The 18,344-nt window shown below is 43.5% G+C and overlaps 1 protein-coding gene across 1 annotated transcript in view; it reads left to right on the top strand.

The window, feature by feature from the left end:
- The first annotated feature begins 9,081 nt into the window (after positions 1 to 9,081).
- The window catches only part of PDE7A (phosphodiesterase 7A), a 75,371-nt gene continuing 66,108 nt past the window's right edge, over positions 9,082 to 18,344 (top strand). The window contains exon 1 of the mRNA XM_035569456.1: positions 9,082 to 9,219. Coding sequence (XP_035425349.1) covers positions 9,082 to 9,219 — 138 coding nt within the window. The remainder of the gene's footprint in view (positions 9,220 to 18,344) is intronic.

The following is an 18,344-nucleotide window of genomic DNA, read 5'->3' as shown; positions in this document are numbered from 1 at the left end:
TATATGCTGTTAATGTTTGCTCATATCGCAACCTCCTCTGCTGGTGCAAGGCACCCGACTTTGTCATCTTGCATCACAAAATGTGGATGTCACAATTCCAAATACACAACGTGCGAATAACAGATTTCATCAATACTTCCTTTTCCTATTAGCAGAGTGTTTAAAAGTAACATGCAATTTTAATTAATTTACTGTTACAATTGTATATAGAGCAATGTTTATTCCCATAAATAAGTTTGCACAACAAACGTTTTTTCTTTTTTTCCAACTTGTTTTTAGAATGATCTACTTCATCAAATATTTCTGCAGATGGACATTCATGCGTATAGACATGATGAAGTGACAAGAAAATAAAAATATATCTGAAAATTGAATGACAAAGCAAGTATTTGCATTCATACAGCTGTCGTGTTCAGGAGCATGACTCCAGGCTGTGCATTTTTTCCCATATCTTGCAATAAAGCTTTCACTTGTAATGCAAATTATATTGACTTGCAATGTATTAGTGTTACTTATGACTTCTAACAAATGAGAGACAATTCTCCCATTATCTGGGAATTGATTATCTTGGCTACAGACACAATGACATACAGTTTGCCCACAGATCATCCTGTTCAAGGTCAGCAGCAACAGAACAAATATTTCACCAAATTAAGCTATTTGGACCTTTTGGTTCTTGAATCTTTGTGCTTTGCAATAAAGTATCAGGATCGTTCTTTAGGGTTATTATGCTATTTTTGTACTTTTAGAAAAATTACAGGTATTTTAGGATGTGTTTTTTTCTACTGATTTCTACTATTTTTTAATTTTTTATTTTTTTTGTAATCATCAATTCACCATATAAGTAAAACCTTAGGTTTTACTCATACACCTGAGCAGATGTCATGGCTTCCCCCATTTTAGTTATTCTATAAAACATGCTGGTTTGCCACATTTTGAACAATTTGAGTATTAGTATAATTACTCTGTTTATACATTTTAGGCTGAAAATGCTTAATAAAGAATTATATTAAATATTCAGAGTCTGAGGTGAGATTAAATACTATAAAAGTTGCTTATTTGGTTAGGCCTATACTTGAAAAGAGTAGTCTACAGACTTCTAGTCATGTAATTTAACCTAGAAAAATGCTGACGTGGTATTGATTTATGTAGATTCAAATGATGTTCTGACACATGACTAGAGGGTGTTCTCCATAACTCCAACTCAGCAAAGCATGTAAGAACATGCATAACATCAAGTATACACTTTGTACCACTAGTACTTTACTCCAGTTAACCCATATTTTCACTGCAAATTCTGCTAGGCCTGTCTTGTATCATACATGTCATATATGCAGTCCAAACAGTATCTCTAACTATGTGAGATTTTAAAGCTAGGTTTTCTAAAATGAACTACTTTTTGAATTATACAGCAGCCCAGAAATCCCGTACAGAATCCTGACTTACACCATTTATGTGGGTTTTTATGGCACAGACGATTTGGTGGAACTGTGGGCTGACTCCTGAAGGTGCACTCTGTCCCTAGTTTTATTTTACCAGCTGTGCTCTTGTCTGGTCCCACTTTTTGTTTATTTACTTATTTATTTTTGGGATGGTCCACTTTCTACCAGTGTAACACCCAAACACTTTGGGCTCGCCACAGAGATGAGTATCAATAGCAGGAGCAAGCAGCTGGGAGGAGTGGGATGAGGCGGCGTGGCCCCCCTCCACAGCAGCATCTACCTCAGCATCGATGTATTTTAAAACCACGTTTCCAGTGCACTCCATGCTATTGCAAGGCCCAGCCTCTGTGGCTTAGCACTTTGACCCCCTCACCCAGCTTTTAAACAAGGCACACTAATTAAATGCAAAGCTGCTTTCAAGAAATTGATTGAAAAATGTTCGCCTAGAACTCAGGGTATCTTTGTCTGAACATAAAAGTCAGTTTATCAAGAGTTAATCCTTTTAGTATGCACTTGTCTTACAAGAACAAATTTCTTTCATTTGGTCAAGACAAAGGAATTCAGGAATTTCTGTAAACTAACCCTCCCCTCTCTTTGTTGCACTTTTGTTGACATATTGGCAACATTCCTTCCAGTTTTAATTGGATTAAGCACATCGGTATTCAGTGAGTTGTAAATCAGACAGGATTCCAGATACGTTTTTGCTATTGTTAAGCACAAAAGGTCTAGCAAAGAATAAAACTAAGTAAAACCAGAGGTAGTCTCTTGAAATTAATGAAATCTGCTCGCGGCATTTGTTCAGGTGGTTAATGGGGGGACGGGCAGAATGACACATGTTTTTCCAGACTTTCAGGGAGAAGTCATGCTAATGCTAACCCTGACGCATCCTTTCCTTCACAGCGAAATAAATGTCAGGATGCTACATGGTGGAAAAACATGAGTTACTGAAAATATTTAATCCTCTCATTTCTATTCATCTGAATAGGTTTACCTTCTGTTTTTATGGGTTTTGATAGAAAATGGTACTGCCAATGAGCTAAAAAGGAAGCATAAAATGATTAAATGCCTGATTTTTGATGTAAGCTCGTAGGTAATGGAGAAGCTGAAGTAGTACATTTGAGCATCTTTGAAGACAGAAAAAAATAATTGAAATATAAAGCAGACTAATCAGAATACTAATTAATATACATTTTTAATACTAACTGATCCGCTGAATGTACTTGTTATTTCTAATCATATTCATTTTTACTTAATTCTTTTCATGAGGGACTAACCGCATAAAATGGCACTTAAAAATAAAAGTGAATAGTAAAAAAGTCAAAGTGCAAGAGGAAGGTGAGTGTAAGAGAAAGACTACTCGGTTCCTGGATGTAGTCACCTGACTTACCAGATGTGCAAGTGCCGCAAATTATGTTAACTCCCATTTCTGATTTACTTCACACACCAGGGGGAGAACATTGTTTATTTGTCCTTTTTCAGAAATTATCAAATAATTTCAGCACCTATAAAAAAGCTATTCTAACTATTCTAAATTCTCATACAAATAAGCTTCTGCAACAAGGGACTGTGCTCGTCTTTAATATAATCAGAAATAAAATGAGTTAAACTCTTCTTTGAAAAAATTTGGTGTTACTAAGCAATGTCTCACTTTTGAGCTTTAAATGACAACAAACTGCTTACCTTTAGTTTTTGACAATGCAGCATAGTGAGATTAATAAGACTGGTGCTTCACTAAGGTTGGTATGTAGGAACTTTAGCTTGTTATTTCACTTCTAGCAGTATTTGATATTACCAGTTTTAATATTACAAGGAATCTTTACCAACTGCCAATAGGCTAATGAAGAATCAGATGGAACACCAGGAATCTTTTGAACCTAAATGCAACTTCCAAATCCAAAATTAACTAGCAGTTATTTATGTTATTTATAATTATGGGGGACTGTCTCCTAACTATGGGACTGCTTAACTTTTTTTTTTTTTTTTTTTACAAGTCAAAATGGCTTTAAAAAATCCTTTGCTGAGACTGCTGAAAACACTAATTCCACCTTCATGTATAGAAATCGAGAAAGGACGTGCTCTTTTAATGAAGTCTTGGAACCATATAAAACAAAAACAAACAAACAAAAGGTTACAAAACAAAATCCAAATAAACCACTACATTTTCTGCAGAAAAATGGGCAATTGATGCAATAATAATTATCACGGAAGCTAACAGATACTGTATGTTGACGAGGGTCCTCAGAAATGCCTCAGTTGTTTCACTTGTCAAATGTGCAATGCATTCATTCTGTCCATTGATAGGGGTCCAAAACCCCTTCCATTACCAACACCAAAAGCGATGAATTTTCAGCTTGTAATCACACTGGTAAACTTGCGAGCTGCACCTCTGGAACTGCACCTGGGCTTCTCATACCCTCCCACTCTGATATTAAAAATGTACTTCACATCAGCTGTTACGCATGTACAAATGACACAAAGAGAAGCTTTCTCCACAGGCTTCTGTTGACACCAACGCTCATAGTCATTTTGACACTATTGTAATATGAGGATTTTTGTCCAGACAGCCATAATTACTGAGAAAACCATAACTTCGGTGGCTGAGACCATTTAAGCTGCATGCACTCTAGCAAGTTTTCTAGAAATGCATTTAAGAAGTAGTAACTGTAGAAAAGAATCACTCACACTGTTATTGCCAATAATATCGGCACTGGAATTACAAAAATATGTCTTTGAAACTACATTAAATTTTTGACAGTCTGCAGCTGTGTTCATAACTGACTTTTCTTACCCTGTTTCAGCAGTCAGTCCCTGTTTCTGGAGGCTATAACTTGTCATTAAAACTCCACTCTTAAACTAACCATAGGGTGTGATTCTCGGGGCTGTGAGCAAAGGAAAAATGGAAGTCCTCTGGGATCAGTCTTTTTCAATTTCTGCTGCAGCTTGCTGGTGTTAGCGCAGAAGTGGTATGTGGCCAGTAGGCAAGTTCAGTTCAGTGAAATTGAGGTTGTTAAAAATGTTGAAAAGATTCTAAATACTTCTCAATATAATATTCAAAATACTGGAAGCAGGGACAAAAGCAAACAAACGGACTGCCAAGGCAAGTCAAAAGGACTTTGCCTCTCCAGCAGAGGGACAAAACCTGCAGCTAATGGTAGCATAGCACACCTGACAGAGCGTATCTTCACCGAGACTGCCCTTCCACACTGCCTACCTGCTGTCACGAACAAAGCCGTGTACCCCAGTTCATCCGATTAACTCTGTGGAAGCAAACCAAAGTGTCTCAATTAGGAGAAAGGCAGCGCTGTGTTCCTTCCTTCCAGGGAAAGGAAAGGCTCCTGCGAACACAACCTGAATGGCCTGCTGCCTTTCTCTTAATTATTGACTCCGAAAGTAGCCTTAGGCGATTACTCTCTGGGTTAAGTGTCTAAAGTTACGAAAGATAAACCTTGCCCATACCATACACAAAGCTGCTATAATGTGGGTGCAAAAGTGATTGGAAAACATCCTCAGAGTCGTTAGCAGTGGTTGACAGATTAGATTAAACAGCATTCCTCAGGAGGTCTCTTCCAGATATCGGATTTAATCATTCACAGGAATTTCACTGTTGACCTGACTGTCTTTGAGAGTATGTTCACTAAATTTGCAGGTGAGAGAGATCTAGGAAGGACAAGACTAGCATTCAAAATGGTCTTGACCAGCCCCCAGAACAGTTTGTCCAGTAAAGGCCAGTGCAAATTACCACAGCCAGGAAGGACTGCCAGACTAACAGGACAGCTGTCGGCTCTGCAGAAGATCTGGGGGCTGCAGTGGACAGCAAACTGAACAGGAGCCAAGGACGTAGCATCACCACAACATTCAAACGTGCCTGATGCAGACTCAGGGCAAAGCAGGAGAAAGATGACAGGAGATGAAGAAAGGGATGCACCAAGCAGGGAAAGGGGTTTCCTCCAGCGGGGCTGCCACAAGTTTGGAAGTCCTATGGAAATGTATAGCATTCACTCAGACAATAACTGGGTAGAAACAAAGGACGTATCTGAGCATGTGCCGGAGAAACGGCACAAGCCAAAACCAAAGTGTAACAAGGCAACCACTGAGAACACAACTTGAAAAGATGTTTCTTCCTGTCTACAGAAATAAACCATGTAACTTCCTCAGGTAAGAAGAAAAGAGACAAACTTCTGCATGTCTTGATCATGTATCTGTACAAGTAAGTATTTTTTGTGCTCCTCAGGTGTTTTCAAAGTACAACCCTGCTATGCCTTTGAGGATCCCTATTTTCTGTTTCGTACAAGAACACGACTGAAGCCTCCTGTTCTGTGCAGACTGTTCAGTTCTGCCAGTGTGAGCTGGCAGTGCCCCGAAGCGACGCTCCGTGCAGCACGGCTGGTCCAGCAGGATGTCTTGCTGAAGTACCTGTGTGATCCGAGCCTCTTCTCCTAGGAACTGTGAAACTGAACTAATTACGTTTTTGTGATCTTCCATCTCCCTGGCTTTGTAAGAGTGCCCTGCTTTGTGACAAAACTGTCCGTCAGTAATGCTTCTTCCCTGCTAGACAGCACCCCTGAGTATGCCTCATGTACAAGACATTAACTGCAAAAGTGAAAGGAATCATTGAAACTTTATGAACACTCCCTAAATTTGAATACATTCAGATATGTACTCTGTACTGAAGGCTGTATCTGCCGTGATAAAGAAGCCACACCACACGGGGCTTACGCAGATAAACTATGGCACCTGATAACATCATATGATGCTTCTAAGAAGTGCAGCACTGTGGTGCTCCAAGAACTCTGTGGTTCACAAGGAAAGCAATTTAATTCAAACAAAAACATTTTGTTGTTGGTATACCTGTATAAGGAAGAAAATAAATAAAAACCTCTTTGCTGTGCTCTTAACTTGCAAGACAAGGCAGTAAGCAGAATAGGCAAGATATAAAGCACAGTTTGTGCATTCTTTTTAGGCTGAAAATGTGTAACTTATGCCATAAATCAAAGACTGTCTATCGTCCAGGGGCGGGATTCTTCTCAGTAAACTCGTACAGGAAACCACAGCGCAAGTGATATTAGTAACTTTTGTATTTATGAAAAATAGTAATTTGTGTCCTGAAAACAAAACACTTATGGAATCATTCACTGTCTGGAAAATGTACGCTTACTTCATAAGAATGCATTTCAGATTCCTTAAAGGTGTTTATATAATGTTAATTAGAGATCAAAGATAATTGGATTGTTAGTGAGGGAGAAGAAAAGAAAATGCTGATTATGTTATTTAAGGATATACTGGCTCAGACTCAGCGCAAATACAACCTTAAAGAACCAGTTTCAACTAGTCTGATGGAAAGAATATACAGTTGATAGGAAGCATTCAAAAAATACATTATCAACAATCCTCATTTATAGCTTGACCTGATAAGATTGAAGTATACGCTCTGGATATTCAGTGAAAGTAGGAATATGCTTTTATTCTTCTACACAACATATTGCTGATAAATGAATTTTAGATGGGCTAGAGTAAGAATTCAACTTACCTAAGTATAGAAAGCAAAATTGTTATCAGTGTAGGAGAACCAGAAGGAATTTTGAAAAATGAATTGGGGGTGGGGGTAGGAGAATCTTGACTCCAGTGAAATTTGTGGAGATCTGCTATAGATTCAAATGCAGCCATGATTTAATGCAAGTAGGCCAAATATGAGTAAAATGTCTAAGAATGCGGAAGAAAACTTGACATACCTGAATTAAATAATAATAATAAAAAAAGCTGAGTACATTATTTTACTGGGAATTACAGGCTTATTATAAATTGTGAACTACTTACTGCATACATTATAATGTTATATGCTGAAAACGCATGCTATATTTTTATTTGAAGAAACGGGATAAAAACAGTTGGAAAAAGCTTTTAAGATGAGGCAGTTGGCCCACTGTTGTCTCCCATGCGCCCGCATGTCCATGTATATCCATGATACAACATGGTATTGCAGTTCTGCAGAAGAAGGAGGTGCATTTGTTAACTTGGTAGCTCGCAGTGAAATAGCCACCAGCCCACACCTATAAAACTTCTTGCTCCTCCAACTAGTTCAAACAGACAAAAACCCTCTAAACAAAGTGACTATTCTTCCTAACTGGGCTCCTCCAGAGCCATGTCATTGCCTATAAATAACCATTATCATGTGAAACCTAAACCTTTCTGCCAGTAAGCAAGCACTTAGAAGAGCGATGTATTATGCAAAATTAAGTCATATGAATCATTTTGCAAAATTTGATTTTTAAGTGGGTACGTGCGCTTCAAAGAACAGCAGCGTTCCCTTGCCTATCATGCTATATATAGTGGTTTTTTTTTTTTTTTTTTTATGATGGAGAAATAAAGAGATGAAAGGATGAAAAAAAAAAAAGCAGCTGCAGGGAGAAACAAAGGGAGAATTATTCCTAAAAAAAACAACGAAGTATAGTTCTGTCCTATTGAGTGTGGTGTGCGTAGCTATGGACCGGATGACCTCATGAATTATTCCACTTCTTCCTCAAAAGCCTGACTGCTGGAACGGTGAGATTTGCCACAAAATTTGGCATTTTCTGTTAAAAAATTATGTGATTTTACTTCTGCATGTTGTAGGGGAAAGAATAATCCTGTGCCCCCCGGTAAGGGGGTACCACCTAAAGGATGTAGGGATCGGACTGCAGGCACGGACACCTCCATGTCCAGCTTTTTATGAGGATTTAATGTTCACGGGGATTTAATGCTTTTTTATTTTACACAGAGCTGCCTCCAGGCGCTCGGACTGGGGCAGGGGCTGCGGGCGGCCTCCCATGCCCGGCTCCCCTCACACCGGGCCCCCTCCCCCGGGGCCTCGCCGCGCGCGGCACGTGCCGGGGCGGGGCCCTCCTCCCCCCTCCCTCCCCGTTGCCCCGCCGAAGGCGCGAAAAGGCAGCGCGCATGCGCGCGGGGCCCGCCGGCGGCGCCGAGCCCTCCCGCTGTCTCCGTGTGGTGCGGAGGGAGGGGGGAGGGGGGGGGTACGTGATGACGCGCTGCGTGTCGCCAGGCGCGCGACCCACGCACGGCCCGCCGGGCTCGTGCCTCCTCCCGGGGCTGCGCCGAGCGGCGGCGGCGGCGGCGGCGGGCGGGGCGAGGGCTCCCCCCCCCCTTCATCCTCCTCCTCCTCCTCCCCCTCGGGCCCCTCTCGGCGGGCCCGGCCCCTTCCCCCGGCGGAGCGGCGCCTCCCCTCCCGTCCCGTCCCCTCCCCTCCCGTCCCCTCCCCTCCTCCTGGTGCCGGACAATAGGGCCCCGGCCCCGCTCCCATGCGCGGCGGCGGGCGGCGGGGCTGACAGCGGCTCCCAGGCCCAGGGAGCGGCCGCGGGCTCCGCGCTCCCGGCCGGGCCTCGCCGCCTCGGGCGTTGCCAGCGCCGCTCCCCCCCCCCCCTCCCCCCCCCCCCCCACTTCCCCTCTCCCTTCTCCCCGCTCCGCTGCCCGGGGCCCGGCGCCGCGGGGAGGTGCGGGGGCGCTGAGGAGGCGCCGGGCCCCCCGCGGGCCCTGTGCCGGGGGCTGACCCGTCCCCGCGGCGAGCCCCGGCGGGGCAGGTGCGGCGGCGGGGGGGGGGTGGCCGGGCCGCTGCCCCGCGGCGGGTCGGCGCCCGGAGGCTTCTTCGATGGAAGTATGCTGCCAGCTGCCCGTGCTGCCCCTCGACAGGCCGGTGCCGCAGCACGTCCTCAGCCGCAGGGGGGCCATCAGCTTCAGCTCCAGCTCCGCGCTCTTCGGCTGCCCCAACCCCCGGCAGCTCTCGCAGGTAGGAACCCTCGGGGGGGGGGGGGGGCGGGTTAAGGGGGTCCCCAGCGGGCCGCTCACGGGGAAATGCGGCACCGCTGGCTGGCTGCTGCTCGGGGTGGCTCTGCGAGGCTGTAGGGCGAGCGGGGAGCTCCTCCGGGGTGGCTTCCAGTGGTGCTGGGCTGTGGGGTTCGTCCGTCATTTCGGAGCCCGTGCCGCTTTCCAGCTTTTCGTCTCCGGGTGCCTTTCAAAGGGCTGAGCTGCCTGTGGCCTTGCCCAAAGCTGCAGTGGTTTAACTGAAATAATGAACGGGCACTGCGGTGTTTTATCTGGGATGCAAATCTGTGCCGCCCTCCAACTCCTAGGACTTGGCAATCCGTCTAGGAAGAGACAAAGATCCTTGGCTTCTTCATTTCCATGGTATTGTTCCCTGCCCGCATTACATCAGTCGCAAGATGAACTCTATGGTACTTTGTTGCATCTGATCTCGTTGGAAATGTTACAGGAATGGTCATTACGGCTGTCAGAACAAAAGGGAGGTTTTTCCTGAGAACACTGTCCTGAATTTCTCAATCTGTGCTTGTATGGTTTCCTAGCAAATGCCAATAAAATTATATTCTGGTGGAAGTCTCTGGAGAAAATTTGGGATTGCAGAGGAAAGCATGTGCTTTGGTGGCAAGTCAGATGCTTTTGGCTTCCAAGGATTTCCTGAAAGGTTTGTTTCAGGACTCTGGCTTGCATTGTCCTTACGGAAGATGCCATCTTTGCGCTTTACGCATGTGATGGCCAGTTCTTGTTGTTCACCTTTTTGGCTGTCTTATTGAGTTGTCCGGCTCTTTCGTGCCTTGCTCTGCTTCATACATGCATAAATAGAACATAAAGAGCACCCAGCCTCTTGGCTTTGTCCCTCCTCAGGCAGCGGTGAAGCTCTGTATGGGTATGAGCGTTAGGTGTGTGTATCTTTGGGAGGGAAGAACCATTAAAGTACTGCTTAATGACCAGGAATTTGAATGCATAGTGAGGTGTTATTAGTAAGGAAACGAAAACGAACATACATTGGTGACTGTCCTAACCCCAAGTGTGAATGTAATACTTGATGAAAACTTTGTTTTTATGACAAATTAATTTTCCACGTAGCAAATGGGTTAGGATGTTTTCCATTTGTACCATTTGATTCGAGTTTTACGTGGTGATGATGAATTTTCCGTATGTACAAGTCTTCCTGAAAAACAGTCCAGTTTAGCACGTTATCCTGTGCAAATGAGGGAAGAGTCTCTCTTGTTTGAAGAAGAGTTGATGGTCCCCTGGAAAAAGGAACAGACAAAGCAGTCAAGGTGATACATTGCCTTTATTCCTCTTCTGTGTGGTCTCCAGCACAGGTGATGCGTGAAGTAGACACAAGTTTGTAAAATGAAATATGGTACTGGCATTTCGGTACTTTTTTTCCCAACCTTGAAGCTTCTCCGTCTATCCTTTTATCTTGACCAAAATGCTGCAGGTACTTTAGAGGGAGTCACAGGGAGAGGTGATTGAATAACGTGTAAAAGACTGGAAACTACAGCTATGCTTAGGACCTATGGGACCAAGTAGCATTTCCTCTGAGTAAGCCAGAGGAATATGTTTATGCCTAAGTAAGAGAACTAGGATATTGAAGTGAGGGAGTCCTTGCAAGTACCGGCCAGCTGATTAGAGTACAGCTATATTTTGTTGTCTTTAGATTACCTTCCCCCCCGCCCCCCCCCTTAGGAACCTCTTAGGGCTAATAGGATATGAACGTCTTCCAAACCTACGGTTATTGTAGGCTGGTGTAAATGATGGGCTAAGAAGCATCACCGGTGAGGTTAATTGTGTAACTTCTGAACTTCACTTCACCTTTGAAGTGTCCTGGAAGACTCCTGGTATTCCACTCCACTTCTTTTCGAAGAGGTCTGGATCCTTACCGGTCTGTCACCTTCAGCTTTCTGTTTGGGCTAGGTTGGAGCAATAGGAGTAGAGCTGGAGATGTGTACTAGCATACTCAAGAAGCCAGTGTGTACAACCAGCATTTCACGTTTAATGCACATTTGGTGGGTTTTCTTTAAAAATGCGAGGTCTTGAAAATGAATTCCCACTTAAAAAGTGGAATTATTTACGCATAAGATATTTTAGGCTTAGCCTTTCAGCAAGGAGGTATGGGAAACAATGGTAAGAGCACGCATGTAGCATTTAATTCTGACAATGCTAAGCCTGCAAGTAGTTCTGTCTTTTAATTAAGTGTGATTTCGGTTTAATATTTTGTTAAAATTTCACTCAGTGGGTTCAAAATGGGCCGTGCATTGCTTTGTTGCAGCATGAATAAAGCGCTGCTGGAAATGACCTCAAGAGTTGTGGTCTACTCTTGTCAGCCCCAGGAAGGATGAATTGTGCTGGCGATATTATTAGCAGATGTTTGTCTAATCTGTTTGCCTAATCTGTTTTTTAAGATAGAGTCTTATGAGATGCGGTGAGCTGACATAACTCGTTATTGCTGAAGGTTAAAGTCCTGACGTTGGGCGCGTATGGTTATTACTTCCTTTATACCATCTCAGATGCTTGTCAGGAGCTGGCTAAAAGAGCTGAAAACTCACGCGGCTGGGAACACGGGGTAGCTACCTGCCAGCTCCTCGCATGAAACGGTTGTGACAATCTTCGCTAAGCCTGATTTAAAGGAAAGGATGGTCCCATTAGGCTTTTGAAACCAAATCCATAAAAGCCTCAAATAATAGAAATTACACAATCTCTTTAGACAACTTAACTGTTGTTAACAGTGCTTAACTGTTCCTGTCAGTCAAGAGTTCTTTCATAATACTGAATTTAGATCTTCCTTGTGGCAATTTAAACCTGTTCCTATCCCCAGCAAACGCAGAAAAAACCTTACTTATTTTCTCTTTTCTCTTATGAACGAATTATTTCCTTATAGTCGTCTTTTCTTCAAGTTCAAAGTATCAATAATGAAAATAGCAAGAGTGACATCTGTTAGCTGGAGGTTGTTTGTGATACTGCTCGAGTCGAGCCAAATGAAGAGCTGCTGTTGTATGGGTTTGTACATCTTTCTTGAGATAATTTTCTTTGAACGTGAGATAATCTTAAATGCTGGTGTTATAAGCTGCTTTTAAGGACACCTGAACTGGTGGCTGTTGAGATGGTCAGGGCATTTCACAGCGGTGAGTTTGACTTGAGGTTCACTGCGAGGTCAGGTGGATGTTAAATAGTACCTTGGATCGTGCCTGTAGGGTGTCCACTCCAACTGTTACAAAATGATGCTTTTTAAATTAAGGCTGAGCTTTCGGAGGATAGTTTTGGATTCTTTGCCTTGTCTGGTTTTTAACTTCTGTTGTTAATATTAGTTAAAAAGTTTTTAAAACTGTGCCTGTGCTTATTTAGTGTGAATTTTTTAGTCTCTCTCTTTAATGAATAAAGGTTTATAATGAAAACCACTTTAGAAACATAGCTGTGAGCACTTCTAGATTACGTGTCCTGCGTTGCAATCCACTAAAAAAAACCAACAAACCCTTGAATTGAGAGGTCAGCACATGTTTCTGCGATTGCTTTTTATGCCATATAAACATATCATACGTGACTAAGAGAGAACTTTGGCCTAGCCCGTCACTTTTGACTTCTTGCTTTCATTCTGCCTCGTGTTCCGCTCTTGCTGCAGTGTCCCCAAAAATTGCATCGCTGATGCGTCTGAATGGAAGTAAAGATCTAGTTCTGGCCTTTCTGTCTTTAAGTGCTTGAACTTGATGATGGAAAAGAAAGAAGTCTTCTAAGGATGAGTTTCTGCGAAGAGGGAATGGGGCAAGTTGGGGTCATTCAGCCTGGAGAAGGTTCTGGGGAGACCTTACAGTACCTAAAGGGGCCTACAGGAGAGCTGGGGAGGGACTCTTTGTCGGGGAGTGTAGTGATAGAACAAGGGGGAATGTTTTTATAAACTGAAAGACAGGAGATTTAGATGAGATATTAGAAGGAAATTCTTCACTCAGAGGGTGGTGAGGCCCTGGCACAGGCTGCCCAGAGAAGCTGTGGCTGCCCCATCCCTGGAGGTGCTCAAGGCCAGGCTGGATGGGGCTTTGGGCAACCTGGTCTGGTGGGAGGTGTCCCTGCCCATGGCAGGGGGTTGGAACTGGGTGATCTTTAAGGTCCCTTCCAACCCAAACCGCTCTGAAGTAATAAAAGACTCGATCTGAGTGTCAGAAATGCAGGCACCAAGTCTACCTGCAGTACGAGGTATTCCTGTGTACCAGGCAGTAGTACCATGCACTCACTGTCTGCTGTTCGATAACCCAACTCACGAGCCTTCGTTATTGCATCTTAATTTCACGCGTTTGAGCAGCATAGCATGGTGCTCTGTGACGCTGCGTGCATCGAACAATAGCCTGCAGCTCGTGCGTGTCGCATCCGAAGACTTAAAGAAGACAGCAGGGGAAAAAAAGTCACAAAGAGCAGCTGGAAGTGCACGACGCTGGTGAAACCTTCAGTGAAGGGAATGTTTCCTCTGAAAAATGTGTTCCCGAGCATCAGCTAGCTGCTTTGGCCACCTTTTGCTGTACAACTCCTCCTGCCAGTGTTTGCCCATTGCGCCAGATGTGATCCGAACATGTTTTGCTCTGCGTGTAGCCTTAGAAGACAGAGTTGAGCGGTGTGTTTGTAAGGCCATTGCATGGGCATTGGTCGCTAATCCCACAGTTGCACCTTCTTGCTGGGAGAAGCGTTGGCGCGACCTGTTTTTCCCTTAGAGCTGCTCGTTTCTGCGTTTTCCTCTTAGTTGTGTCAACTTCTTTGTTTTTGATCGGGTTATTTCTCAGCCCTGGCTGATTCATAGCGTAGTTCCACAAATGGCCGTGCCTGCTAGTAACGAGGAAGCAGCATGCCAGACCAGGAGTAATGAGCAGCGGGGAGGCAGGAGGAATGCCTCATGTTGGGCCCGCTATTGAACGGGGAATTTACTCTAAGCTCCTTTCTTTACCCGTTCTCTGCTTTCTGTGACTTTTCTTTTATATCGTTCCAGTCCTCTCCATCGGTAGTCCTCAGTTGCGTGCTCTTTCATTAGCTTTCTCCTGCCGTTTCCCATATCTCTACCGCCTGAATAATTAACAAGTTAAAATAATGAAATAATTTTCATGATGCGATTCCTAGCCTCTGGAATTAATTCTGTGGGTTGCTGCTCCGCTTGCCATTCCCTTCATCTTGTATTTATTGTGTCTGGTTGCTGAGATTGCATCTATTCATATGAGAGGCAGAGACTGACTCCGACTCTGCTCAGCGTGGACAAGTTCTGATTGGGGTTTTTATGCACAACAGTAATTTTCTGGGGCTGTTCCTTTTTAAAACGCTTTCAGAGTTTTATGACCAATTAACGTCTTCATACAGCGGGGTATAAAGCGGCATCGGTACCTTCATTCTGCAAAAGGTCACAGCAGCTTATTTCATGGCCTGTAATTGCCTGTGGAAGATCTAAGCAGAATAATAGTTTAAAGTCCTCATTAATTAGTTTGTCTTAAATCACCACAAGTCAATTCTTTATTACTTCTTTGTCCAGATTGTGTAACAGTATATTTTGTGCTTTGCGTGAACCTCAGCTTTCTGATGCTATCTTTAAAAAGAAATTGCTTTGAAAAGAGAGATTGTAACCATGTGCCCCTGAAGTTTTGAAGTGTTGAATATTGAACCATAAAGTAATTTTGCAAGGATTCTGCTTTGGCGTGTGGATAATCGAGATGAATGATGAGCTAATGACGTAGTAATGCAATGCAAATACAGGTTGTCAGAATTAGAAGTGCTTTGTATGGGATGTCCTTTGCAGCAGCTTTTCTTTAAAAACCTGCATTTGCTAAGTAAATCTTTTTCAGGTTCCCTGAGAAAAGATCCAAGATGGGTTAACTTTGACTCGGTATGGTAATAAAGCTCTCATAAAAGTCACGTAATTTCAGACGTTTCTGTTGAGTTACTGCTTTGCTGTGTGGAAAATGATGTTGGGGCCATCTGCAATCGAATCCTTGGTATTTCTTCAGTTCTTCTATTTTCTGCAAAGCCTGCAGGGGGGTGGAGGGGAGCCCTGGTAGCAGTTAGAATGTGGTTCTTCAGAGCGTTTCCCCGTCACGCTGGTGACCGCTGGCTTTTTGCTTTCTTGCATTTCGCTCATCGCTCTGTGTCTACAAGTTTCCACTTGCTTTTCTGCAAAGCTGTAAGTTTCCCAGTGCGCTCGGTCACTTTCTAGCACGGTGGATCTCTGATTCATTTCAATAGCAGGCCCGTTTCTAGGTCCTGCTAGGTTATGGCTCCTGTTTAAGAAACACCTGGGTGAGACTGAGCGTGCTGTACTGGTTTGCTTAAAAATTCACCGAGGCCGTGTGCAAACAGTAAAAGTCATTTGGCTGCTCAGGGTGCTTTCACGCTTCTGTGGGGAAAAAATCTCAAGTAATTTAGCAGTCCTCTACTGTGTAAACCTTTGTGAACACACCGATGCTTTCCACATGTGAATTTGTGCGGTTGGATGCCCAGGATGTGAAATCCATGTGTCTTGTGATGTGATTTTAGGAATGTAGCGTGCTCTGTAATTTAGAGTAGTCTTCCCATGTAAATGTGAAACTTAGGGTGGACACACTAAAAAACTTGAAGAGTTTAATCTTAATCTCGGAAATCATGCTAAATAGCACTTGTAGTGCGAGTAGTTCTTTGTTGTGCACAAAGCTAAATGCAACACTCAATTTTACCTGCTTCCACTGCAGACAAAATTCTTGTATGTGAGCAAATACAAATGCGTGTGCCTTGTCTGTGCGCACACATGCATGCAGGGCCTTACACACCTATGTCTGGGACCAGAAATTGAGCCTTGGCCTCACAAATTCCTGTTAAATAAGGTGCACAAAACCCCTTGTAGCAGGGCTTGGAGGAGTTTGTTTCGTTAGATGTGAAGTTCTCCTCCGTTTGTTCTGATTGTGCCATTAGCAGCTAACTGCAGTGTAAATAAGCAGCCAGTGTAATCCAGCAAGGCAGCCTGCCAAAGACAAAGTATTTTATTATAAAAATGCAGTTCTAGAAAACTGGATTGAAGGGCTAGTTGGGGAACTGTGTATATGTTTACATCCTAGGTGCACCATAAGAAATTTGTAGCCAAATGTTTTGTTTTCTTTCTGGTCTAGAACAACTTCTGTGGCTGTTCCCTCACCTCCCTTGCCCTCCTCCCCTCCATACCCTGAGAAGTTTTATTTCTGTTGCAGCAGTTTGACTCCTGTTTTCCTCCCACTTTCCCCCACTTTGTACACCTGTGATAGGGCAATCTGATTTATTATCTTCCTGACCACACTCCCACAATAATTATAATTAGATTCCCGGAGTCTGCTTTTCATCACGAGGTAGAGGGCAAATTCTTCTCTCTGCTTCTAGCTGGAAGTGTGAAGGAGCCAAAATTTGCAGCAGGCCTGCCTCAACATCAAAAAGCTGTATACTGGAACGAGAGTAATGAGGATAGCTTTGTGTCAGCAGAAGACTTCACTGTTTCTCCTGCTCCTTGCTGCCAGATGAGGGATGTGGAGAGGAGGAGGCTGTTCTCTTTGAGGAATCTTTCTTCCCCCTCCTCACCCCTGTAGCAGACACAGCTGGAGGCTACTCTGACTGGTAAAATGGGATATTTATTACACGTGCAAGACAGCCCCCATGCCCATCAATTCTTTCCCAAGGGCACAAAAAACACAGGAGAAGATACAGGAGCTTGTTTCAAGGCTATGAGGAGAGAGATTTTGCTGGGAAGCTTGGGACTCGGGTAGGTGGATCAGCCTTTAGCGCGGCTGTGTGCAGTCTCCTTCTGATGTGGTTCTCTTTTAATTGTCTTAGAAACTGAGATGCTGCGTTGGGATGGATGCTGGCAAGCAAGTGACTTCCTGAGGGACTCGTTTATACATCTAGATCAAAAAAAAAAAAAAAAGTGAGTGCTCTTACAAATAGTAGTATTTTAATAGTGTAGTCCAGTAGAGGAGTTTCTCTCTGGGGACCGGAGCTGCTGTGGCAGGAGTGACGCTGGTCTGGGTTATTTCTTGCTTTGTGGCTAATGAAGTCCATATATTGATGTTGCAGCTGAAGATGCACTGAGGAAGTTTCATATTTAGTCAGACGTGAATTAGCGCTTCCGTTTAAAGAAAAAAAAAATCATTATACCGAAGTTCTTGTGCATCAGCTATCTCTTGAAATATGCACGGGGGTGTGTGGGGGACCTGTCAGTAGTGTCCTGCCTTAGCTTCTCTCTTGGAGCACTGAGAGCATGTAATCGGTTCTGAAAAAGTCTGGAGTACTTATATGTCTTTGACTGCAGAATTTTAGGCCGTAGATTTCAGCAACTGAATTAATCGAGCTCTTTTTCTAGTATTGTGGAAAAATCCCATCCATAAATTGTTTTGCGGCTGCAAACACGGTGTGAAACTTGCTCAGCACAAAATGTCAGCGCGTGGAAGTACACGCGGGGAGTTTTCTTTGATGTTCTTGCTTGTTATGGAAGATCGGGAGAATGGCTTTGTGGGGTTTTGTTCTGTCATTTCTTTTGTTGTGAAGTCTGAGCTGCATTTCTTTTAGCATGGTGATGGTAGGAATTTGTGTGCTTTTAGCTGGACTTTAAATGTCTTTAATCAGCTATTCCTAGCTTGTTTTCATTTGGACAAAGTAAACTGACTACATCTCAGTCCAGATAAAGCATAGAGTAGTTAGCCTACAAAGCTGGCAGAGGAAACAGTATAATTTTAGCTATTGCCTGAATTTAAAAGAAAAAAAGAAGTGAACTTGAGCTTTTTACTTTGAGAATTGTATACTGTCCCAAATACTTGCAAAAAAGTGTTCCCCCAGTTTTGTTGTCCTCCTTTCAAGGAGGATCCTGTAGTTCTCCTGAATATGGTCATCCTACTTCTGTCCTTGCCACATCCTGCTTATAGCTTTATCACAAAATCGTGATAAATTTGCAAACCTACCTTAAGTGAAGACTGGAAAATAAAGATAGCAAATTGCAGGTGCTAAATTCCTTACGCCCTGCTTGCAGGGAGTGTGTTGGACTTGTACTCGACAATCCACGGTGAGCTCTTTAAAGAGAAGAAAGGCTTCGTCTCCCTAGGGGTGCTGAATGGTTGAAGCTATGGTTACCTTGGT

The sequence above is a fragment of the Cygnus atratus genome, chromosome 2, assembly GCF_013377495.2.
Source record: "Cygnus atratus isolate AKBS03 ecotype Queensland, Australia chromosome 2, CAtr_DNAZoo_HiC_assembly, whole genome shotgun sequence".
Taxonomy (NCBI): Eukaryota; Metazoa; Chordata; class Aves; order Anseriformes; family Anatidae; genus Cygnus; species Cygnus atratus.
Note: the sequence above shows the minus strand (reverse complement) of the source record. Positions and strands in the feature narration are given on the sequence as shown.